The sequence below is a fragment of the Vanacampus margaritifer genome, chromosome 1 (assembly GCF_051991255.1).
Source record: "Vanacampus margaritifer isolate UIUO_Vmar chromosome 1, RoL_Vmar_1.0, whole genome shotgun sequence".
NCBI lineage: Eukaryota > Metazoa > Chordata > Actinopteri > Syngnathiformes > Syngnathidae > Vanacampus > Vanacampus margaritifer.
In genome coordinates, this window is record NC_135432.1 from 17546588 (window position 1) to 17572815 (window position 26228).

General features: G+C 39.0%; 1 protein-coding gene across 4 annotated transcripts; it reads right to left on the reverse strand.

Annotated features, from left to right (window-relative positions):
- Nucleotides 1–593: 593 nt before the first annotated feature.
- Nucleotides 594–25969, reverse strand: csde1 (cold shock domain containing E1, RNA-binding). 4 transcript variants are annotated; one of them, XM_077578851.1, is made up of 21 exons: nucleotides 25860–25969; nucleotides 20546–21260; nucleotides 19436–19699; nucleotides 16153–16351; nucleotides 15958–16067; nucleotides 12934–13020; nucleotides 10356–10453; nucleotides 10197–10278; nucleotides 8353–8481; nucleotides 8127–8252; nucleotides 7807–8022; nucleotides 7543–7683; nucleotides 7269–7436; nucleotides 5258–5365; nucleotides 3846–4024; nucleotides 3619–3731; nucleotides 3409–3528; nucleotides 3146–3324; nucleotides 2904–3067; nucleotides 2656–2788; nucleotides 594–1918 (listed from the first exon to the last, which is right to left on the reverse strand). In XM_077578851.1, exons 3-21 carry the CDS (start codon nucleotides 19559–19561, stop codon nucleotides 1871–1873), a joined length of 2526 nt encoding a protein of 841 aa, XP_077434977.1. In that variant the 5' UTR covers nucleotides 19562–19699; nucleotides 20546–21260; nucleotides 25860–25969; the 3' UTR covers nucleotides 594–1870. The 4 variants fall into 4 exon arrangements, with proteins under 4 accessions (XP_077434977.1, XP_077434962.1, XP_077434970.1 ...); XM_077578836.1 differs by having other exon boundaries at nucleotides 15901–16067; XM_077578844.1 differs by lacking the exon at nucleotides 25860–25969 and adding an exon at nucleotides 22391–22499 and having other exon boundaries at nucleotides 15901–16067.
- Between the last annotated feature and the right edge of the window lie 259 nt (nucleotides 25970–26228).

Genomic DNA, 26228 nt, shown 5'->3' on the forward strand with positions numbered 1-26228 from the left:
GCTCAAAAATGACAATGTGATGGTCCACATGGAAAATGTGGTCTTCCTACAGGCTAAATAAATAATAAATAGGCTATTAAAGATATTTTTGGTCAATTTGTTACAAAATGCAGCTTTAAATCAAGCAGCTTGGTGATGAAATGCTTGGAATTACTGTGTGTGAGAGAGAGTGTTTTCATTTTTTGGGGTATTAATGCACAAGTTGCACACAAATTATGGAAATGTTTAAAGTGTTGGACATTTAAAAGTTCAGAGGTCAAGTTAACCTGTAAAGGTCATAATGTATTTCGGTTTAATCTGAACTTTCTCCTTAAATCAGACTATCCCTGACATTTGTTATTGTTGATCAATATCAACAATATAAAAGGCAATATTTTTAAACACACAGAGATTTTTAAAAGATTAGATCTCGAGTTCACAGATATGTTGTGAGCGCTGTGAAAGAAACTAATGAATTAGGCCACAAAAAAACGTGTTAAATTTAAACAGCCCACTTGCAAGATGCTTTCCTTGATTTAATTTTTACAGAACTCAAGTTTATTGGCAGACATACAGTGCAATTCCATTGGTAAGTTAAAAAACAGCAAAGACCATTTAATTTTCATAAAACTTTAATTTGCTTATTCATTCAAGACCATTCACAAACGTACATAGGAACCTGTACGTGGTTTAACTGAAACCCAGTGATCTCTGCAGAATGATTGCTCCTGATTATTATTTTTTTGTTTTTAAACTTAGTTTCTAATACCTTATTTTTCCCTCCATAAATTTGTTCTCTTATATATGAAGTCTGACTTTAACTAAGGGAAAAAGCACACATTACATACAGTATTGTTTAACCCACAGGTTTGGGATGCATATCATCTCTACTTAACAAGAAAGCCATTCAAAGATTGTTCTTTATATTATTGGTGGCTGGCTGGGAACCAAAAAAGCCTTTAAGCCCCACCACCCTCCCCTTTGTTTTGCTTGTCTTTTTTTTTTTTTATGTTTTATTTTTTAGGCACCTTGTTTTTCATCGTACGTAGACTGAGTTTCAATGGAAAAAGCAACATGTGCAAAAATAATAATAAAACAAAAATAATTGCAGATATAAGATGCCACAGGGAATTCTGCACCTGGGAGAAATTGCTTTAGTGGAGCTTGTAAATACCAAAAAAAAGTATTTAAAGGCTCCAGATCGGTAAAACGAAATCCATTAGATTCACAAACACACATACACGCACACACTCCATGCTTTCAAAAAGCTCTCAAGTCAAGCATTTAAAAACTGCTCAAAAAAACGAGCAGAGAAAAATCCTCGGTTGAAGCTCGCACATGAGAAATATGATCCTCCTTATGGAGGGAACTTTGCTTTATGCATTTTGTAGGAAAGCATACAGTAGCAGAAATCTCACAATGAAACCATTTCAAGTGTTTGTGGGTAAAGAAGCAAACGATACCGGGAAAGAAAATATGGAAAATACACTCAAAGGAAGACATGCATTCATTCACTCCAACTAAGTGGACACATTTACAGGTGCAGAATTCCAGACAAAGCGAACTCCAAAACAAATGGGGGCACAGATGGCCACAGTCTGATTTAGAGGGACAAGGCCCTGTCCCTACTCACAGCTAGGATACATCGTCACACATGCACACGCTCAGAGATCTCATGTGCGCTCATCAACAACATCATATAATTGAGGAGAGGCGGGACGGGGGTGGGCCGGGGGAAACTTGCCCCACATTTATCCATGGCTCTGTGAATTAAGTGGGCAAATTGCTGCATTGTGTTTTGGGTTTTAAGCGTATCGTGACATATCAGGTTCACTAGTCTCCCCCCAAAATCGACCCCCTCCCCGCTTCTACCAGCACCAAACAGTATTGCTCAGTCAATGACACCGGGTTGATGAGTCTTGCGCTCCACATTGAAGCCCTGGATGGGAGAGAATTGATTTTAATGTTAAGGATCATACACACAAGATGCATGTTCTATTAAAAGGATACTTTTGTCACTAAAAGATGCGTACCATGAAAACAATTAATATGTTTAAAACATTAATATGATCCCTGCTTAGTTCACAGCCAGTGAGTTTGATGAATGAATGACAGATTTACATTTCACACTGCGCACGGATGTGCCCGAATGAAATTATTAAATGTTGAAATAAAAATCTGAATAAAACTTGAAATAAATACATAAATCCATAATTAAAATGGCTTTTAACCTGAATCACAAGATTTTATAAAAGGTGTTTAGTGCATCTAGATGCATGTTTAGAATAAATATTGTTTTAATATTTTTCCCCAATATACAAATAATCATTCTTAATTAAAAAACATATTTCAAATTTCAATATAATTTATATCAGCAGATTATTATTTTTTCTCTGTCCCCAATTTTGATTAAAATGAGCAATTCTTGCTCAAGAATGCATGTATACATACGAATTCTTTCGCTTTGCAGGCGACAGTGTCGCTGTGATAAACATGTCTGCAGAGATGGATAGTGGTATTAGGATGTACCTAGTTACACCAATTATTTATATCCCCCCCCCGATTAATAGAAGCAAGACATTTTGTTTACATGAATGATGTATCTGCCAATTAATTAAGGAGTGGATTCTTTGATGAGAGGCGTTTGTGCTTTCATGACCATTCAAATGGAGGTACCTTGGAATTATCGGGACCACGCGGCTGTCTAACGATGACGAGACGAGGGGCACTTGCGTCGTCCAGAGTGATGCTCTTCAGTCGGTTGACCAGACGGTCAGGACGTGGAGTCGCCACTGGTTTTGGGCCCTCACTAAAATGGAAGGGTCAAGGCATAACGGGGGTTCAGCTTAGTCTCTACAGTATATTTAGCGGGACACTTTACAAATAATCAGTGGGGCGATTTGATTAGCAAAAGCTTGTCCTACCTGACTCGGCGCACGTTGGAGGCACTACATTTTCCTGTGCGTTGATTGAAGACGACCGAGAACACCACTTCATCCCCACTCTGGAGGTCCAAGCCGTCCTGGACTTCTTTGACGTGAAAGAAAAGCGTCTCGCTCTCACCAACTTCGTAGGTGATGAAACCAAACTAGGAAAAACAAACAACTTAAGACTAGTTTTCTTCTAGCAAGAATCCTGTCATATTGAGTTGGTGCGTGACAACAACCTGATCTTTGACACACTCCACCATGGCACGACGCTGTGGTACCACATTACAGGCCATCTTTTGCCCAGTCTGGGGTATTGTGCAAACCTGGAATTTCACCTGTTCTCCTTTATGCAGACCGTCACTTTTGTTAGCCATACCCATGATCCCAAAGGGATAATTCTGGCTTTTACCCCCACCTGAAACAACCACGCGTCTTTAAAAAAAAAAAGGGAAAAAAAGAAAAGGAAAAATGTCTTAAAGGAATTGCAAGATCAGCCCACCTTCCTCGATGACCTCGATAAGCCCTTGATATTCTGTCTGCGAGGGAACCACGCTGCGTACCGGACGGACGACTTTCCCCACCATCACTGTCGTGCCAACATCATCTCCAATGCCGTTCACTAAAAACAGTGCATTTCATTTTGTTCATTGCATGCAAGAAACCCGTTCAAGTAAAAAAAACAACAAAAAAAAAAACCTCAACGTCATACCAGCAGCCACTTTGGTGACCTTTTCAGCACTGACTTTATTTCCTTTTCCCTTGGAGAGAGTATACTCCACTGTGTCACCCAACTCCAGACTATCCAAGTCCCCACACATCTCACTGAAGTTGAAAACAAACAACATGCACTTAAACAAAATATTTGGTTATGACTGGTGACTACATCTGAAATAAACTTCTTCAATGTTCAAATCAGACTTCAATTTCAAATTTCACCTGTAGTGAAAGAAGATCTCCTGGTCGTGATTTGCAGTCTCGATGAAGCCAAAGTTATCCTTCAGTGTGGCGATGAAGCCTTGCAGTCTCTTGCCACCACCTGCGTTACGGTTCACAATCCTGATGGAAACTGCACTCTGCTGGCCGCTTCTTTTCACTTCATTGATAGAGAACTCCACCTAGAGGTTGAAGATGACCATGTCACACAAAGTCACAAGTAAGGTGCTACTCAAAGGATTCTGCTGGAAGGGGAAGAACATATTGCTGGTGTCCGGCCAAAATAAAACCCGCATCTCACTGAGCTGTGCATGCTTGCGAGGGTGTGCGCACAATGTTGCAAAGCCACTTGCCACACTCTCAAACCTTTGTGCGCTCAAATCGTTCTTGTTGCAGAGAAAATTTGGCGACAAGAAAAACAGTGGGGAAACAAAAGGCTCCAGGAAGCCGAGAAACAGTTTGTGGATGTGTCAGACCGCTAGTCATTTGTGCGGGTCCAAGAGGAAACAGTTTAAACGGAGCTCCACGACGTAAATGGCATACACTCACGTCAGATCCAAACTTGAGCCAAAGACAGCAAGCGCCAGTCAGGAAGTGACGGTATGACCGTGCACCCCGGAGAAATGAGACGACGGTAATCGGTCTAATGGCGAAAACATTTCAATACCACCCAACCCTAACAAGTGCGCATTTAGATGCTTTGCGGTGGCATTTTAATAGCTAGAAATTAGCAATAACAAAGCTTCCTGTTTTATTGTCGTCTTCATCAAAATAGAGCATGTTTTTCGTTGCATTGGAGGCAATGATTAGTGGCTTAATATGCTATGTAGAAACCAGATGCAAAGCACAATTTTGCCATCACATCATGTTTAGCCACGTTAACTAGCCAGCCACAGCTCGAGGTGAAGCGGGCATACAACTTGGGCAGATTTGTCACACTGAGCAGCGCGCACGAAAGGGGATACAAACACGTAATTAACTACCGTGATATGACGGTAGGGTCCAAATCTCAAACTTCGGGCAAATTCATACCTTATATTGAATATACCATTCCTACCACACACCTCTCATTTTAGATATGTTTTTCTTAAGGTTTGGAATGTTGTGAATGTGTTTTTTGAGTGGCGAATGACACTTGCCTTTGTTTTTTTTAAGGAAGATATTTTTTTGCTCTTGCTTGTAGCAATTTGAGCAAAGGCACATTATTTATGACTCCCCCTTTGCTTTATCCACATGAATGAAAATATTTTAAAAATACTTTAACCAAAAAAAAAAAAAAACATTCTGTAGTTTCTCTATATGGTCAACAAGATTACGGATGAATGACATAATTGACAATGTAGAAAAAAAAAAATTACCCCTGGGCACCACTCTAGCAAAAAGTATGCAAAGACAGTAATTTGATCAGATGCTACCTTGTCTCCAACCTGTAGGCGATATGCTCCCTCCAGGTCTTTTGTATGGTATGACACGGTAAGCTTCTCTCCGCAGTCTTCATATGCGATCACTCCGTCCTCAGGCTCCTACAGTGCAAGGAACAAATTAGATCCAATGTACTGTATATCAAATTAGCTTTTTATGAGGATGGAGAGTGGGTAAGTATATCACTATGTATCTCAAAATGGCACACAACATTTCATCTAAAACATTATCAACGAGCCACATCAAACACACACGTTAAGATGATCATATGATTTAAGAGCGGGTTAAAATGCCTGCATGTGAGCTCTAAATTCATAATGCACCAAGTCAAGAATCCTAGTATGATCATGAAGGCATGAGTGATGGCAGATACATCTGTTATATAGCATGCTATATAGTAAAGCTCTCTTATAATCTTAACTTTAAATTCCCCTGTCTGGTATTTCAAAAGTTATTGATTCAGGATGGGCAATTATCGCAAAATCAAGATTTGTCTGGACAATTTTTAAAATCCATTTTTTAGTGGCATCCAGTTCAAAGCACTTCCCGCAGATATGTACTGCCGGCTCAAACAACATGGCAGCAAACAGAGGAGCTGGTTAACAAAATCTGCCAGTGTTGCCAAGTTCTGATTTGGTCACAATATTCAGTGACTTCTCTCACTGCTCTTGCACCTATTTTCCCAAAGCGCAACAAATGACAAATTCCCCAGAAGAAAAAAAAAAAAACAGACAATGTTAGCAGAATTATCTTCACATCGTTTTCCATATGAGAAGGGGACTGGTGCAAGACAATGGCCGAGTTACGTGGTTGAGCATCAAATTGGGAAAGTTTCATCCCTTTGTGACACTGTCAATAATGTTTAATTGACTACTTTGTGGCAGCCTAATGAATTAGCAGTGGTTGTCAAGCACAAAGGCCCCATAAGTCTGCAGAAGACCTGTACAATTAATTGCACCCACTGCAATTTTAAAGAGATGCTTCAGAAAGTCTAATTAATAGCTTGTAAGTACATAGTCTCTGGACTGCCTGTTCATCAATTACATATACTGTTAAATAACTAAAAAAGCAAATCCTGTAAGATATACGTTTGAGAAGGTGTCACTTCCATGTGTCTGCTAAACTAATTGACAAGTGTAATTTGGCAGCTCCTGATGAAGTGTTACTCCGTTACTGGGCGCTCGCTTTTTTTCTTCTTTGCTGGGTTGCCACTTCTGCAAATGTAGCTGTTCAACACCTAGCTATGCCCCATGTTATGATGGTAACACGAGGCCGGAAACACTGCAACGTTTTGAAATCAATGAATAATAGTTTATTAATTGTGATTTCAATATCAAACAAAAATTGGGACAGGACGGGACGGGACGGGGCACGACCACATCCCTAAACAGACCATGTACATTGCCTTATTAATCATATTCTTATTTTTAACATACTTCTTACCAAATTGCTCTTCTCCACATCCCTATGAGTTAATTGATGACCAACCCTATGAGTTAATTGATGACCAAATACATGCAGTCACCTGCAAAAGTAAAAAAAAAAAAAAAAAAAAAAAGAATCGACCTGAGGGTCTTCAAAGACTAACCTTGTCTACCATTTTACCCTTAAAAAGACAAGAGGAACAGGAACCTATTAGACATTCTCAAACCTAAACAGGGCTCCAGACTGCCTCTAAATAGGCACATTTTGCGCCTAAATTTTTTTTATCTACTTGCACATTCTCGACCACTAAATGTGCTAATGTTTCCTACTTAAAAAATAAAAAGTTTGTCTGGAGCCCTGCCAAAAATGTCATTGTGTTTTTTGGGCCATATGATGGCCATTGATTTTTTTCTGCATGCAGTAGGCCTGAGTCCTACCTTGTCTTTTTTCTAAGAAGGAAGAGGAAGTGATCATTGAAAAAGAAAGCAAAAAGGTAAAAGAAAATGAACCATTGAGTTCCCCTTTTTCAATGCAACATGGCTAAATTGCCATTTTCTACTCCAATTAATGATTAAGTACCTTTTCCTTGCCCTTGCTGGGACTGGCATTTTTAGCAGATGCTGACACAACTTCCTGCTTCTGCACCACCCCTATAAAGCGCTGCTCAGACTGCGTATTAAAGGACACCGTGCCCTTGGGCAGCTTCTTGATGCGTACGGCATGGTTCCTCTGAGCAGAGAGCATATCCTTGCAAAGACAAGATAAGATCATGAGATTGAGTTTTGTTTGTTAATTACCGGTACAAATTGCATAAAATCTCCAAAAACAGTGTTACAGGGAAAACGTAACGTACAGGCACAACAGTAAACTCCACTTCATCAGAGATGTGCAGTTGGCTCTCTTCCAGGACTTCACTGAAGTGGAAGAACATCCGAGCATCACGATCCACACACTTAATGAAGCCAAAACCGTCACGTATAGCAGCAATCACCCCCTGAAAAAAGACTCAATGTTAGTCTGGAGGACAGTAATTTGTATCTGTTAAGTGTGAATTCAGTTAGCTCATTGAGAATTTTCAAATATAAGCGCCCCCCAACCAATGTTCTGTCTTGCTCACCATTTCACGAGTCTCTTTAGTGATATCAAAGGAGTCTGGGAGGATGTCGATGTTGGTAGCCCTCTCCAGCTTGTCTCTGCGGTCAGTGGAAATGTTGAATTGTACATGGTCACCCTCCAAAAGAGTCACTTTGGACTTTGTGTCCTTTTCACCAAATGGCATTTCTTTGTCACTGAATCCAATCCGAGCAGTGATAAGGCCTGGGAGAGGGTCACTCTGTGCCAGTAGAAGAAAGGGCAACCAATAAAAGATGTTTTCTATGAAAGTAATTTCCCAAAACTACTAGTCTAGTAACAACTTTTGACTGGTGATTGACTTGCTTGGTTTTTGGTGGGAACCTTAGGGATGACCCTGGTGACCGTTCCTTCAAACTGTTCAATGCTGATATCCTCAAAGATGACAGTTCCTTGGGGGAGAAGTTTCACTTCTGTGGCAACCTCCTTACCCTATGATCACAAGAAAAGATTCATGAGGTCAGGATAGATTTTTGAAGAATCGTGTGTGCGTGTGTGTTCAAATTCCTGTAAAAAGCTGGAAGATGCTTACATTTCTCTCTTTGATTGTAAATTCAACATCATCTCCTGCCTGCAGGGCCTCAAGATCCCCCTTAAATTCACTGTAGTGAAAAAAGATCTCCTTCACCACATCAGCTCTCTCGATGAACCCAAAAGCCTCCTACAAAGACAACGGATGGTTAAGTAAGACACCGATGTATGTCTAAAATTTGCACAATTGCAAAAACTAATACATAGTGGGTACACCAAACAGTTTGGATTGATGCCCCAAAAGAGCCCACACATTCGAAAAAATTAACTTTTTTATGTCAAACATTTTTTAAATATAAATAATATCCTCCACATGCTACCATTGTTAAAAAACAAAAAAAAAAAAAAACGTTTTGCAGTCGGACATCCGGGCGTTTGTGACATACCCACGCGATGCCATTTTGAAAAGGGGGCAAAATTGCCGTTATCGAGCACTGGATTACAAATGTGTTTAACTTCTCTCTTTTTTGCGATTTATTGCGCTTTCAAATGGCTTACACTTGCTCTGTTGTAAGGTGGTAACACTAGGAAGAATTCGAAGCCGCATCTGCAGTTCTTCATTGTTCCTCGTGACAATAACAAAAGAGTGAAATGGCTGAAAGCGATCAATCGAGGAACAGTGCAAACAGACAGGACCGTGGATCATTCTAGTCGTTAAGGACCTAAATCCAGGCACACTTTTACTTTTGCAGCCAACACTTTATTACAAGTGAGATTATATATAATATATAGATATAGATTTTCTGTTAAGAAAGGTACATTGCCAATTCTTCAAGCAGTAAATGGTACTCTCAATTGTGTTGTCTCATCTACCGGTATTTCTTTTCTCCTATTACTTGCAACATATTTAGATATCTTTCGGCCATACGATTTCAATCAATATAAAAAAGGCCAGATAATTCTTACCTGGAAGCCAGACTCATCGCTGTAACCAGCGGATGAGTCTGGTCACTGCTGTCATCAAGCGCAATTCTAAGATGGAGCAACCCTTATTAAACAGTGAACAGATCCAATTAGCGAAGAGCAGACATGTTGTCATAAAAGCATGTATGTATTGTGGGAAGAGTAGTAAACATGGACGTACATATGAAACATATCATATTCATATGTAAGTCCGTGAGTAACTGGTAGCAGTGGGTGGATATATAGTAAATTCAACATGGCTACTCGAAGAGAGACAATAGTGAATGACGGACGTCGTCGTTGCGGTAATTGATGATTTGTGTGATGAGAGACTTCTGTCGCCGAAAAGTGACGCTACTCATGAAGAACATGCCTCAGCAAATAAACAAATTAGATTTGCACAGCCGTGGTCAATGGCAGCCTTTCCCATCCAACTTTCTGGCTTGCCACGCTAAGATAATTCTGTTACCCCATACCACCAGTCTTTCGCAAACTAGCATTGGTGAGGGAGCCATTTTGGGTGGGTCTGGTTCAGTTTTTATTGTGTTGCGGATTAGAGTAAAATACTATAAGATATTTTACTAATCAAGTAGGCATAAATTCACATTCCAAAGTGCTCCTTTATTAATGATTTTCATTTGTGAATCTATTATGTAGTACTGATTATCATTAATCAACAAGTTGACAAAACATTATATTTTGGAAAGTGTTGGACCACGGGAGGAACTAAATTTGTAATTTGGGAAACAATGTAGTATAGCCAGCTGGTAGAATAACTGCCTTAACATTGAGAATTTGTAAATAAATCAAAGCATGTATAAAAACAGCACACCACCGGAGTCCATGTTGAAGCAATCTAGGATTATTACTCGACTATTCAATTCCAGTGTTAAACATTTTTTGACCTGTCTCATTACTCAAAAACTTATCAGTGACCGTTACCTTTGTAGCGCACACCACACCCTGGCACCTCATTTGCTTTTTCGTCACAAGTTGAATATTACGAGCACTGACTGCACCAGTACTGAAAAACAGGAGGTGGAGACAGTTCATAAAATCTTAGTGGACAAGGAAACACTGAAAAAGAGAGCAAGAACTCACTGCTTGTTGGTGTCCATATAAAAGCTGACTTTGTCCCCAGTGTCCAGTTGGGTATTGCTGTCCACATCATCAGTAGTGTAGGTAAGGTAGAAAACTTCCTGTGGAAATCACACCACTGTCAAGCTTTGATTAAAGGAATAGGATGTGGACTTATCAAATTCATTGTGTGTAAATATAATTTTTAGTCGTAGGTAAAAGCAGGCAATAGATGTACATATTTTACGAACATAAATTACGGTAACCTTCTTCGGTCCAAGAATATTTTATGTTTTTCTGCTGAATTACCACGTAACCAACTGCCACATTACAATCTTGCATGGCTCCCGACTGGTGGTGGGAATAAGCACACTGATACATATTGGCAGTATATAGCTGGCAGTGTCAGTCAGGTATCATCATCCTTGTAAATATACCTATTTTCATCAACATCCCTGTAAAACCAGAGTTTCTGATATACCCACTGTTATGGGACTCCCAATATATTCGGCATATGTAACTAATGTTGTGGCTTTGTTGGGTGAGAATATGAATATGAATGCCAAGCTCAAACTACACAACTTTTTTTGTCATTTACAATGGCAGCTATGTCAGATTACCAGATACATTTCTTTTATCTTTAACCGGGTTACCAACTTTGCTCTGTATCACTATTGGTCATTGTCTAGGAACAAACTGTGGGGCCATGTAGGACATGTCATACTACTCAGAAGAAACATTATTATTATTTATTTTTTTATTCGGACACAACAGATTTTCTGCATCGTTTGAAGCATCCCAGATGCCAAACAACCAATCGTTAATTACGGTTACTCTATAATGGAGGCCATTTTGAGTAACTACCATATTTTCCGGACTATAAGTCGCTCCAGAGTTTAAGTCACACTAGGCCAAAAATGCACAATTAGTTAGAAAAAACATACATAAGTCGCACTGCAGTATAAGTTTGCGGGTAATTTATTTTACAAACTACTACCAAAAACAGACATTATACCATCTTGGAAAGAAAGTTACAACATTAATAAAAAAAAAATAGAGGACAGGCTGAATAGGTGTAAGATATGCTAACACTATGAAGGTTCACTACTTGCAGTTTATATTCTGAAGAATATGATTTTCTTTTAAGGGGCATTTGTGCTCGGTCGTTCTGTTTTTGTAAGATAACCATTTACCGTTTAAATATTTAATTGTTAAAGAGTAGGAGATACCGTGTGTAAGTCTAGAGTGCACCTTGTGGGGGTCTGTGAAATTATATACCCTCATTATATTTTTTCCAAGTCGCAGGAACAGCCAACCTCAAAAAAAAAAGTGTGACTTCTCGTCCGAAAAATACAGTAATAATCTAACACGTTACTGTTTCTAATATAGTAGTATGAATGAAGTAACTATTAAAATATTTAATACATTACTTTGTGACTAAATAAGAAAAATAAACTCTACAATAAAACCATCTTCAAGAATAATATCTGCCACCATTATTTGTAGATCACTATAATGTACTGCAAACACACATGGCCTTATGAATCACTGTGAATATATGAGGCACAAGTCAATGGTCAGCGTACCAATTTCAGCCATGTTCAGTTTACATGGCATAATTGCAAGTTAAACAATACTAATAGCAAATAAAATAAAGAGGTAAAACACCTTTTTACTAACCAACATGCACAAAACATTGTGCGATGCATTATGGGATGAGGTCATCTATGCACAATCATCTGGGGAGATTGACATCCCTCATGCCCCAAGTCACTTACTTTTAGCACGTTAACATCTCATGTGTACATACCAATGAAATAGAGACCATCTCTTTGGTGAATTTGTGACAGATGACAATATTAGGAGTTGGTTATACGCCTCATATTGGAGACAAACTGTTTTTTACAGTATATTTATTTAAAAAAAAATCTAATTCACGTTGAAGCTTACAAAGTCCCAGGTTTTGTGAAACAGCTGCAACTAATGCAAGAGGGTTGCGGAAATTTGTAGTTATATGTATAAACAATATACATTATGTTATGTTTTACCTTTAGAGTATTAACAGTTAAATAACCTAGCTAAAAAAAGACTCCTTATATACCTAAATATTTATATGTGAAGTCGAAAAATACTTGAATAAAATAAATAAAAACAGGTAGGCCATTTATGTTGAGTGAAATGACTATTTAAAACGATTGTTTGTTTAGTAAAAATACTCTTATTTTTAATGAAAACCTTATCCATAAACATTACTGCTACAAATGTACTTCCAATAAAGTATTGGCAAAACAAAATGTCCTTTTTTTGTGAAGCAGAATTGTATCTGCTGAAAGTAATAACGTAACCTGTAATCTACTTGATTTTAAAAGTAGCTAAAATATCAGTAATTAGTTATTTTTTCAAGGTAACTGTGGCAACACTGGTAACCCTACACGGGCCACAAAAGTGAACATTTGCCTGCAACGCGTCAAAATCGGGCTACATCTATGTAGTCTGAGCTCGGCATAACAGAAATCAATCAAATTATGGAAAGAATTATGCCTGTTATATGTTGCAATTAGGTTGAGGTGGATAATCCGGAAATAAATTCTTGACACATTACCCCATTTCGTTCATAGCAAACACTTCCACTGGGCACCTGGCCAGGAGTAGACTTCCCATCTAAAGTTCCAGGAATTGAGGAGACAACCTAACAAAAACAGGGTATCATTTAAATATATTTGCCAATCTTTGTAAATTGATTTTAAATTTAAGGTGAAAACATGAAAGCACGCGCACACACACACACAAATTGACAGCCACCTATCATGATGATGAATACAAGCGCACACAATGAATGACGCACTATTCAGCACTAGGAAAACAGTTGGGGAATTAAATGCCTTGCTCAAGGGTACATCAAGTGTGACTGCGGAGTGTCCCAAATTTCTATCCGGATCTGATGCCATTCAATCATAGGGCACAAACCAAACTACTACGCCTTCAAATATTTGTCTTTATTTGAGATAAGGACAGGGTTAGGTGGAGGCAACTGATTCCCTGAAGGGAACAGCGAAAAGGAAATATTTGAGATGGGAATCGTTCCCATAAATGCATAAAATATCCCAATCTTGAATGTCAATGTGTCTGTATATACACGACCCAAGTTTATAGAGTACTGCGTAAGGTCTTCTTGAATGTTAATACCAAAGTTTTTTGTTTGTTTGATGGATTCTTCTTACTCAAGCACTGAGTTGCAAAACGAACCAAACGGTAATATATGTGAAATCAACTATATTTGAAAGATTTCTAAATTGAGATATACAGGCTGCTTAGGACATTAACCCACAATTACAGACCACTTGAGCACGACTATTAATTTTCCACAGACATCCCATAGCCCAAGAACACATTCCGTATGAAAGACAATGTGCTTATGTAACATTAACCGTAATTGATATGAATAACAAAACAGTCATATGTATATAGCTGTATGAAAATTCTTGCCTTTAAAATGTTAACAAAGCTCAATTTTGATTGCCATTCCGAGAGGTATTAAGTCATTGCAATGACCTGCACTACATTTACTATACTGAGAGGTATTTCCAATACTTTGACTCATGTAGATTAAATCATTAATTAACTAATAGTATCTAAGTACTCAGGATGATCTTTGTAACAGCAGAATTTTTGATACAGCTTAAGTATTGTGACTCATTCAGTGAGCAGAGCTGTGCTGTGGCTGGTCAGTCTTTGTCTCGTTTTGTGTTTGGGTCTTTTCATATAGGATTGGCTGATTTCATTCATACCTTTGAAAAGCATGGATATTACAGTTTTTCTCCATAGGTTTGGCACATTTCTTGAAACTGAGATGACATTTTCAAAATGGACACATCCTAAAACCACCTTACAATTGGTGCCAACTGAATGGCATTCCTCATTGCTTTCATCAAATTGCCAATGTCCTAGTACATGTCTCAATTGCCTCAGTGGATCTGTGCAAGTGGTTGTGTACATTTAGCCTACAGTTAGCACAATGTGCCCACGTTTTGTACATTTTCCAAATGAATAGATTTTGCTGATCGAACTGGATTAGTTGTTTTTCAGTCTAATGGTTGTCCTTTCCAAAACATATCAACAGGATTTTAGTGTGCAAGTCATAATATGCAAAATCATCTCTTCAATTGTCAATCATATCATAGGGGATCAGTAGAGGTTGGTTGAGACTTTCAGTTTTTTTTTCCCTCGCAGCATTGCAAGAGAAAATATCGGCTGTGACGTGGATGAAAACCTTTGGCCAAACAAAGAGCTGCATATGGATGGCCAAGAGAATGAGGGGGAAGATGAGGATCGTGCAGCACATTAAAATAAATTAAATTTGACTTTATTTTGAGTGGGACCAAATATACTCGGTTTTAGAGTTATATTTACACTTGGAGAGTAAAATTAAAAATTAAAAACAAAAAAAAAGTCACTCAAGGGTTGAGGAACCTTCAGGTTGGAAGACTGCCGCAGTACCAACTGAGCTACGCCACTTCTACTGTTTGCTTAACTCTAAGATGTTTTTGATCTCAAGAGTTATGAAGATTCTAGCTGACATGAGTGATATACTACAGTAACACACAGCAGGAGCTCTGTTGCTTAGGGCGTCATGAGTTTGTTCCTCAACCCTTGAGTGACTTTTATTTATTTATTTTTCACTTCTTTATTTTACACTCTTTCAAGTGTAAATAATACTCTAAAACGGAGTATTTTGTCCCACTCTAAATAGTGTCAAATCTACTCGACAGAATTTACTGTGTAGTGAAAGTGTTACAGCAGTTGGTTCTTCATTTACACTGTGCGCTAGATATAATTCTAGGTATTAATTTTTCATAAATATACAGAATTGGCTCACACTTTTTGTTGCACTTTAATGTGTAAGTAACTATGTTTATAGAAAGTGTTGTACTTTCCTTAACTGAGTGGAGTATGTCAAACCGCAAACTTTGAAAACTGCTCTTGTAAAATCCTCCCCTAACCCCCACCCCCCGTTCTTTATATAATTGTATTTTGCTAGTGGCACCTCTGCTGTTGTGATAAGACATCTAATGATTTTGACTTGCTGTGCTCAGAGAATGCCAAAGGATCGATGCATTTTGGGGGCACTGACTACTTGTATGACATAGAAATTTGATTTTGACACATAAGTAACCTGTTTTGGGAGAGATATGAGCTTTTCCAGATGATCCATGGTGTTATGCAAAATCATCTAAGTTACTTTTGGCAAAAGCATTAAGCAAATGCAGATGAGCCAAAACAATTGAGAAGGATCTTTGCACTTGTGACAGTATCGACTCTTTGTTTGGGAACGGAACTTGGAGTGAAGCATGTGTGGTCAGTTTTGGGATAGATATGTGCTTTTGCTAATGAACTAAACAGGTTGTGCACAAATGTAAGTCTGTTTGGCCAAATGAGCTTGCAGTTTTGAAAATGTCATCCCAGTTTCAAGAATTGTGCCAAACCTATGGAGAAAAAACTGTAAATAGGCCTTAAGCATTTTAAGACGACAGACAAGGACAGAACCAAATATAAAACGGTGTTCCTTAACTGGATGAATATAACCATGCAGCACAGTAAAGGGATAGGCGTGCAGGTCTGGCCCCACCTGGCCTGAAATGCGCTCCTCTGGCAGCACCTCTGGCTTAATCTTTAGCAGCTTCACTGCTATGGGCTTGCCAGTGCGCCTGTCAGAGGACACTTCAAACTCAACATCGTCTGAGGAGAAAACAGCAAAGGAAAAATAACTTTTTAGTACAGGCAGAAATAGAACAAAAGCACCTGTAGGTCCAATATCCCTCACCTCCTATTTTGAGGTCCTCCAGGTTGCCACAGTATTGAGAACAGTGGAAAAATAGACGAGCCTGACGTTCAGAGCATTGGATGAAACCATACGAATTCAGAAGTTTCTCTATCACCCCCATCTCCCTAATGCCAGGACCTGTTCCATTAGCATATGCAGTGTGCCCATTGTTATGGAGCATACCTGGGTCAAAACTCATCTGGGGGAAAGGAAATAATTAGGAGTTAACACGTTGCAGACAATACCAAACGAAGAACGTAGACAACCAAGTTGTTTTCTGCCAAACTTGACATAAAAAAAACATTTACAAAAAAACATGCATACAGCACACAAAAAATGGTGGGAAGGAGGGGGAAAAAAAACAAGCCTATTTAATAAGCTTTTCGGGGGCTGTCTGTAAAATAGCAGACATTCTACCGATGACCGAATTGCAAGACAATTCATATCATACACGGGTAAGTAGAAAGTGTTTCGCCATCGCATGCACTAAAACAATTATAATAATTATAGCTAATATCCAAAACAATCAAAAGATTAGTTTAACAAAAACCTGCAATTTCACTGGGAAGAGTATACATTTGTCCTGCCACTGGAAATGCAGATAGCTAGATAGCCTTTTTGTGGCTTAATTCCCCAAGTGACACAGACTGTGATTGGATGAACAGCTATGTCTGTTTCTCTCTCTCTCTCTCTCTCTCTCACATGTCTGTCTTTTTTATTTTCTCGTGTTAACCCAGGCCTCGGCAAAGTAAAGGCCACATCCAGTCCGCCCACAGTCTCACTGGTCCTCACAGTGACCATAAAGTCCAAGCAAAACATAAAACATGCAAAGCTTTTATTTTGAAAGTCGTGTTTTTGTTAATGTGCACACATGTAGATGCTAAAACCAGCGAGGTAGTGAGCACGAGTAAGACTAGTGTGTGCAGTGTTCCCAACTTAACATTTATGCTGTACAGTATCTATAACTTTTCCAATCCCTCTAGGAACTATTTTTCCAAAACGTTGAATAGCAAAAAAGAGCAGCAGTCCTCATTCTTCTTTTTATACGGTAAAGTGAAGAGAGCCACAAGAATTTGACCTGATAATCCATCCATTTCCTGAACCGCTGTGGCTAAATCTACAGTTTCATATACTGTTCGTATTGAGTGTATTACAACTCATCACTCCATCAATATACATCACTGCCATTATTATACTTCCCACTTAGCTGAGTATTTGGGAGTCTTGACTAGGAACAGTTAAGATTTGGCGGCTGGTGCACAAACTAACAATTTTCCAAAGGTAAAGATTTTATTTTAATGACAACATTCAATTATATTATGTTTCCTAATTATAACAAAAATACCGTATCTACACACACAGCAATTTATTGAAACAGACAATATGCTTTTCTAAATACATTAAAATTAATATAGAACAATCACGAGGTTACCATGTTTGCTTGGCCCTCGGCAAGAGTTCCAGTTTCTCATGTGGCCCCTTTGCAAAATTAATTTCCAACCCCTGCCCTACCACAACCGGCCGAGGTAGATGGGTTTCTTCCCAAAACTGAGTTTTTCTTTGCCTCAGTCACATAATGCTTGCACATGTCAGATACAGTTAAGATAAGATAAGATCCACTGATTGGCACACCAAAGACTATAAAAATGGGACCGATTGCCACTCTGCTTGACACTCAGCATTAAGGGTTGGAATTGGGAGGTTAGATCACCACATGATTCCCGAGGAGGTTTCTTTAGTCTTTAATAAGTGACGAGTGTGGTCTTTGACCTGCTCCACGTGTAAAGTGCGCTGAGAAAATGTCTATTGTGACTTGGCACTATATAAATAAAATGACATTAAATTGAATAAAGTAGTAAATATAAATAATTCAAATGTTCCAGCCCTTCCTGTTAAATGTTAAAATAAATACCCCCCCACCCCCAAAAAATAAGAATCCCCAAAAATTTGGCAGTTATTTGGTGGCCTTGAAATATTTGGGATTGAATTGCAATGCACGGTATACGCCATTAGATTCAGAACATTCCCTTCAAGATATTTTCTTGAATTAAATCTCTGAACTAAAACCTGATTTAAAGATAAAAACAGACAGCCAGCATCACACACCTTGGTTAAACATGGATTTACAACACCGCACCCGTCCATGCTGTTAAGTCACGATACATTATGTTATAGTACTATAAAAATCACCAGGGACACCCAGCATGCCCTCTTACTGATCTTTGGTACAAGGGAGTCCGTCTGTGTTTTTTACTTCCTGACTGGGGGTGGCAAGAGACTGAGGACGAGCGGGGAATAGACATGGGAGCAGTAGAGGTGGATGGGCCAGTTCTACGAGCCACTGGGGGCTCAGAAGTACCCCTTTCCATGTCTGACATTCGGGTTTTTGCTTGGCTGTGCTGCTGGGAGAGGAGCATTTAGCAGTTAAGTACCTGTATGCAGACAGCAGTAGTAATCTCACGACATCCTAGCTTTGCCAAAACATAAATTTTCCTTCTAGGCACGGCTATTCCCGGTAGGTACACCATTGCCACATTACAGCTCAACATAATGGTCATTAATAGCGTATGCACAACCTCGAAAACACTAAGCAGAAAACAGATACCCTGCAGAATATCACCTTAAATTACTTTTGATGCCTCCCACCCCATACAATGAAAAAAATAAATAAAAATTAACTTCAGTCAGTTCACGTCAACCATTTCTAAAGTAGTGTCACCTAAAGGTTACTGTAAGAGTTAAAATTGTTACACTATAGGGGGAAAAAAATCAAACGAGGGGGCAAATAGTGCACCTTCAGTGGAGAGTGGTGATGAGAAATGGGTTATGGGGACAGGAGGGGGTCCAAGATCAGCCTCTTTTGTTGTCCCAGTAATGAATAACTTAGTCCAATTAATGGGAAAATGATCTAATTTTGGTTGCCCATTTAGAAATGAACACAACCGATCTTCAGCAGCCAACAGTTATTTATCTAATTTTCTTGGCCTTGAATAATTTGCTCATGTGTAGATGAAATTGATAACGCTTGTATTGATATGAGGTGAAAAAACTGACATGGGAATGTGAAAAGTGTGATAATCTTCTTGGAACAGCCACCCTGGAACAATACTCCTGAGCAGAGGCTAGTCTCTGGAGCCCGGAGGGGATGGAAGGCTATAGGCCATTCAAAGAGATGCGGGGCAAGGCAGGCTAGGCTGATGGGCGTTTGATGGCAAGGGTGAATGAGTAGTCGATGGAAGGGCGGTGGGGCATTTTAGAAAAGAGGTGGGAAGGTGGAACTTACAGATCGGCCATATGGCGACAGGCTGAGTCCAACAGGGGAGGTGCTGCTCAGGTCAGCGCTAACAAACGTGGTGGGTGGCGACGCAGGCATGGTGAATTCAACAAAGCCTTTCCAGGGGCTTCCCATATTTTCCCATAAACTCAAACCACACTCGCTTGAGCACTTTTGCAGATTTTGGTTAAGTATTTTAAAATTATTTTTCTTTTTGCTTGATGGAAAACTATTAGTTCTAATGAAACCACCCAATGATACACCGCTGGATGTCTGCAGGGGTGAAGAGAGGAACAAACAAGACGGGTGAGGCAAATATGTCAGCTGGCCACAATTTCACAAACAAAGAGGCAAAGGGCGTTTGGGCACTTCCTTCAGACAGGTAAGTGTACATCATGTTGAAAACTATTTTAATACTTAGGAGAACATGGGTTGAAACAACAGTAGGTGCAAGGCGGAGTCTCCCAAAGGCAATCTACCTTTGCAAAATTGTCTAAAATCAAAACTTATGGGTACTATTGGTAACTTAAGTAGCGGTATGTATTAACTATTTGGAGATAACAAAATGCTTGTTTGAAAGATTACCCAAAACGAAAAACAGCGTATGTGAAATTTTGACAATTTAGGCAAAGAGTGGAGCATATTGTGTTTCCTTTGCTAACAGTACTACATACTTTGAAGTGGCAGCCCAACAGCCCCAAACAAAGTGAATGGATCCGTGCGGTGTCGAGCCAAAGAGTGTAGTGACTAAGCTTAGCAAAGTCCATCTTTACGTGTTGTTCAACCTTTGCAAAGGTCTCATTCATTCAACTGTATGTTTTTTGTAGTTGACTATAACTGATGATATCCTACAGAAAATGTCATTTGAATGTTGAGGAGCATTAGTTCTTGACCAGTACAAAACTCTTACCAGACAAATCCACAATAGGAACTATTGCTACTAGCTTTAGCTACTCACCACTGGGTCTGGGTGTACCGTTTTACTTTTGAGAAAACCACCACCACCACTTTTGTTAAACGATTGAACCAACTTAAAAATCCAGGGTTAATAATATAAAGCTTGAAAAGGGGAAAAAATTGATGCAAGACAGTTAACATGTGCTGGAACCACAGACCCACCTTTATTAGTTGTCTTGAAGGGTAATTTGCAGCTTCTTGATGACTAATGAGTTTCTGAAGATCTCTTCATACACGGTCCAACACACACCCACTCAGACACGCACACACACACACTCACACACTTGTTACAGGCTTGTGGCACAAGTTGTAGATGCTCGCATTAAGCAAAAGCAGGAAGAAATATAGCGCAAAAAGACGAAAGCAGGTAAAAAAAGAAAAAAGAAACTGCTTCAAAAAATGATGTTGGGTGAAAACAGTGGGCGAGAGGAGGGGGTTAAAGTATGGGGAGTTATGGAAAAATAAAATAAACTAGCAGACAGCAGCTCACGCCACACCCCGGTGTTGAGTCGGTGGTGTGGTGAGGATGAGGAGAGCTAGGAGCAGCGTTGGGACGTGTGCTTTGTCAAAGCTGTTGAGTAGGCACAAACTTCTGGTTTCAGATCAGTTGTCTTCTCACAACAGGTTGGGGCGTAGGATTGCTTCTCTTCTGCTTGTGTAGACTGGCCTGATGTTGGTCTTTGGTCAATTCAGGATTTGGTTAGATTTGTTGTTTTACACCCTTGAAATGATCCTGGATCCAACGTATCTTGGAGTCTTGGGAGTTGCAACGTTGCTTATTTTTGTTTTGGAAGTTTCTCTTCGGTTTCTTTCTTGTGATCTGAACTTTGAAGCAGTTGCGGATGGTACAAAAAATTCAGTCCCGTTTCACTTCATACTGTTGGAATAGAAGCACAACGACAGCGGCGATGCATTAATCTGCTTCAAACAAGAACTTAACTTATACATCAAATGCTTAGGCTCAAAACAGAGCAAAGTACAGCTGTACCCTAAATTTCTCATTTCCCTAGGAAATATTTATTACCAAAATCATTCCGCTCTAATCTGATGATCTTAAAACTAGAATTGGCCACTTGGAGTCCCGCTGTTGACCAACTAGACTTTTCATATCAACTACAGTATATATTTACTGTATGCAAAAGAGTTGCGCCATTAAGTGTTTGGGGAGCCCGACTCACGGGTATAAAAATAGGTGCTCCTTTGATGCCTATGATTGCAGCTGACTGGATAGAGCACAGCAAGAAGCCTGGCGCAACAAGTGCTCGTGATATTTATGTCTGCATTCCTCTAATGTGATCCAGCGCGACAGTTTTGAACACAACCATATTTTTACATACCCAAGAGTTCATGCTCACTCATAGAATACACAAGGGCCCACCTAACAGTAAAATAATTCCATCAATGGGTAAGATGTGAGACTTTGTGACCTAAATAATGTACAGAGCTTTGAAAACAAGCTGACAGGCAAAGACAAAGGCCGTTTTTCTTTTCTAATCGAATGTGTGGTGCAATACCTTCCATTGCTAGTACATGCATGTACATTGCTTAGCAATCAATGTACTTGCGTGATAAAGAGATTAACAAGCAGCATGAAAGGCTTTAATGTAGATGCTTCCGATTTCAGTGAGCTTTCTTTATCTTTTTGAAAGAATGAGGAATCTCAACTTTTCCCGGTAAATTAATGTGCCCGGGGCGAGCACGTACTTGTTCAAAACCTTGTGTGTGTGTGTGTTGTTCAAATGTGCCCTTCTGTTATTCAGAGTACCCCAAAAGGAGCCCAGTGCTTACAAAGACAAGTATCAGCTGCTCCGAGCTGCTGATTGCTATCCATCCATCCATCCATCCATTTTCTTAACCTATAACTTTAAAAAATGGGCTGCGTTTTAATGCAAGCGGGATCGCATCGCGGGTCTCCCTCTCGAAAAATACACACATGCAAACACACACTGTTTAAACAGATGCACTATGGAAAAGCTTTTCTTTTTTCGGTAGTTCTAAATGGCTTACCTTAACTGAAATTCTGCGTCACATTGGTGCCAAAAGTAGAATCCTGATTGTTTACTGTGCATCTTGCTGCTCTAAATAGTAAATGAGTAATACTACACTATAACTTACGCAAGACTACTTCTTCTACTTCTATTTGATGGTTGTCAAATACTTTTGGTTCATTAGCGCCCCCTTCTTTAGCATAAATACCTATGGCTATGAAGAAGGCCACTGACGGTAATGCATGACTACTACTTCTTATCTCGGTTGGCAGGTGCTTTTGGTGCATTACCGCCACATTATTAAACAGAGTGCATGCATGTGGCAGTAATTAAACTGTACATTAAATGAAAGAAAAAGCGAAAGATTAAACACAAATACCGCCCAAAAGAAGTAAGGTAAGAAATTGGACATAAAAACACAAAATGAGGATGCATAATTATACACTATGACTGTGTCTCTTTTGTCAATTTGTTTTTATTTATTTATTAACCACTGAAACCTTAGCATAAAAATCGTCATAGGAATGTGAATGTGATTTGCCAGAGTGTTTTTGCCACTTTATTTACATAGCATTGTACTTGTGATTGATTTCAATTATTATTTATTGTTTTGATCAGCTCATGTTCAATAAAATATACATGATTAATGTAACTGCATTGTATTCAATTATAAATAAATATTCATATTTATTTAATAATGCTCCAAGTAAGAGAAAGAAGTTTCTACTATTTGCAACATTGGTACTCCTGAGAATGTCTTCAAAATAAAAGTAAAATTGGTACTGCATGAAATCCTTAACTGAATTGAAAATCTATGTGAATCGATTTTGGAAATCTGAATCGATACCCAGCCCTACCGGTAATGACAGCCAACTTCCACCATGCTAACCGCTATCTAGTCTTGATGCTTATGTTAGGCAAAACTAATGCTGTTTAAGCTTAAGTAAGCTAAAAGCTGTCAACTCTTTGTGGTCATTAAGTAAAGCAGTCTTACTTTGATTTCAGCTTGTCCTTGCGCACCATTAGGCAGCGAGAGATGTTCGAATTGTGTGCGAAACATGTTTATGACAGCCACTTGGTAATTATATTGTGTCTTTGCCACCGCAGCCAATGTTTATCTATACTCAGGGTTTTCCTGACTCAAATTGGGGCAGAGGTGGTATCATCCTGACTATGATGGGTGACTGGTATCGGTGCCAATATCAATCTTTTTTTAAGGTATCGGTACTCACGGCTGTGACAGATATCATCATCAGCCGCCCTCCTGCGGCCGTTTTACGATCACATTAAGAAGTTAGAAATTATCTGAATACAAAGTTGCCATTAACTTCATGCAATTTTAAGGAAAATAATATATTGGGATGTATAGGTCTTCCTTTAAAATCATCTGTCATTTATGGGTGGGGAATTTTTTTTACCAGTGGAATTGACATTTGGTATAAGTAGCTGTGACTATTCAAGAGTTGCGTATCGGTCATGAAAAAAGTGGTATTGAACATCCCTAATCCTGACCATGCGCCATAACGTGTATGTATTCTGTAAATTCAACTGACTCGCTTTAATTTTTTACAGGCAACATATAATAGTTCCATGTTTCAATAATAAGAATAATAGTTCCAATAAGAATATGACTATCATGTTAAAGTATTCATTCATCAGTCACTCACGCTGGACACGAGGCGGACACCCCTGAATTTTGTACAGAGGAAAAAACGGGCTTGTCAATTTTTTTGTCATCGTCTAACCACATCTACTGAGATTAAGTTAACTAATGACAAAATACAGAGAAAACAAATTAAAACAAACATGATTTTGTTTTATTAGTCTGTTTCAAGCCAAGCTTAACGTCCAGAGCTCAATCTTCAACACAGCTGGCAAAAAAATACCAGTCATTTTTAGCGAAAACTATATACTTTTACATTTTTCTTTGGTGTGATATTTCTCTTAGGGCTGGGCGATATAAACGGTATATTCAATAAAAGGTATACATTTTGCCAAAGGTAGAGATTTTCAGTTTTTTCTTAAGCAAAATATATGCCTTGGCTTCATACACATTGAAAAACAAAAAAGTAGAAGTGTTAGATTGATGTTTTAAAGTGGTTAACTTCTTTTTAAACTTGCATGACAAGTGAGAATGGTAAATTGTATTTAGTGGCTCATATCTGACTCTTGTTAGTTACTTGATTTTCTAAAATACATTAGTTAGTGTATTTGTGAATTTGATAGATACATCCACACATACATACACGTATTTGTTGTGTGTACCTGCAAAATTGCCTGTCCGTTTTATAATGGTATAATTCTGCCCCCAATAATGGAATGTTTATTTCCATTACTTCAAATGGGGAAAATGTTTTGAAAAGACTCCAGTGTGGCAGCTTCAAACTACTCAGTGTTGCTCCAGTACAACAAGCCCTCTGACAGGAGTCGCCATGTGACTTCCCAGCAGTTGCCATGCTCAGCTGGACCTGGGAACGGCCTGACAAACACGTTGCAACACACAACAGCCATCCAAGGCGCAAGAGCATTTACAGGAATCAAATGCATGTGGCCTGAATCAAGCGACGGCGGTCTGCTGTCAGCCGCTCCGTTTGGGTCGGCGCAAATGCCTGTCACTTTAATAAAGAACTGCGTTATCCCAATGACCTTGTCTGGACTAACGGAACCACACAGATTAGCATTTAGCTAACTATTTGGTGGTTATGTCCAGGGCGTTACCAGCTGATGAAAGCGGCAGTGGGACCCGCCGTGACCCACGCGAAGTTAGTTACAGGATATGCTTGTTTACTGGTTTTGTTTTCTAAGTATTACACTACTGTACCCGGAAAAGACAAACACTTAAGTCACTCTTTAAATCGATTCGTAAATTAAAAAAAAATTAAGTCAACTTTCTGTATTAAGATGAACTTCATGTTGGATCGCCCATTTAAAAAAAATACGCGTACCACACTCAAGCACACCGATTTGAATAGCGTGTGTGAAATGAATGCTTAGTCGTACCAAAACGTGGACTTTTAATAATTCCTGTAGTCACGGTTAACGGGAACCGTTGAAAAAAATAGCCGCACGAGGACTGGACAACAAAGAGACCGAGATTGGAATTCAAGATCAGGTTAACCTATCTTTGTTGTCATTCACTGTCACCCACACGGAATCAAATCAAACTATTACACACTCCTTGTGTCATTACAATATTATGATGTCCAGATAAAATCGAGCGCCTGTTTTACCAGCGGGAATGTGGTTAGGCCATACCCGGTGCTAGTGGCTAAGGCTAGCGCTATGCTAACCTGCTGGGTCCTTGTGTGGGGTGATTTATGCGGAGGGGAAAACGTCGGCTCCCAAATAGGCCCCACAAGCACGGCGAAACGAGGACAAATGAGTTCTATTTTAAACTCAGATGCGTTGCAAGTTGTATTTACTCGCTAGACACATCCATACATGTGTTTGAATACAATAAGAAACCGTAAATATTTCTAAAAACTCACCCCAACAGCTTTCAGCACTGTCACCAGCGCCGCTAGAAGCAGCACGGCACATTACGTAGTGAGTCTGACGGCTGCTCTCGCGATATTTGCCAAAAGTTCGGGAACCAAAGAGTCCAAAGGGGGAAGAGAGGGGATACTACCCTACCTGTTGTTGTTGTCAAATGCAGATATTTTAAAACTACACTGGGAAAATGTTTTTTTTTTAAATGTATTTATTTTGTAAGTCTTTGAAATATTTTAAAACAAAAGCGTGTTTACTCCAATGGAAAAATGTTTTCATTTTTATTTTGTAAGTCTTTGAAATTGGTTATGGATAGAAAAGCCCTTCTTTTAGTTTCTTTATTGGAAAGATTTGATTTGTTATAGTTC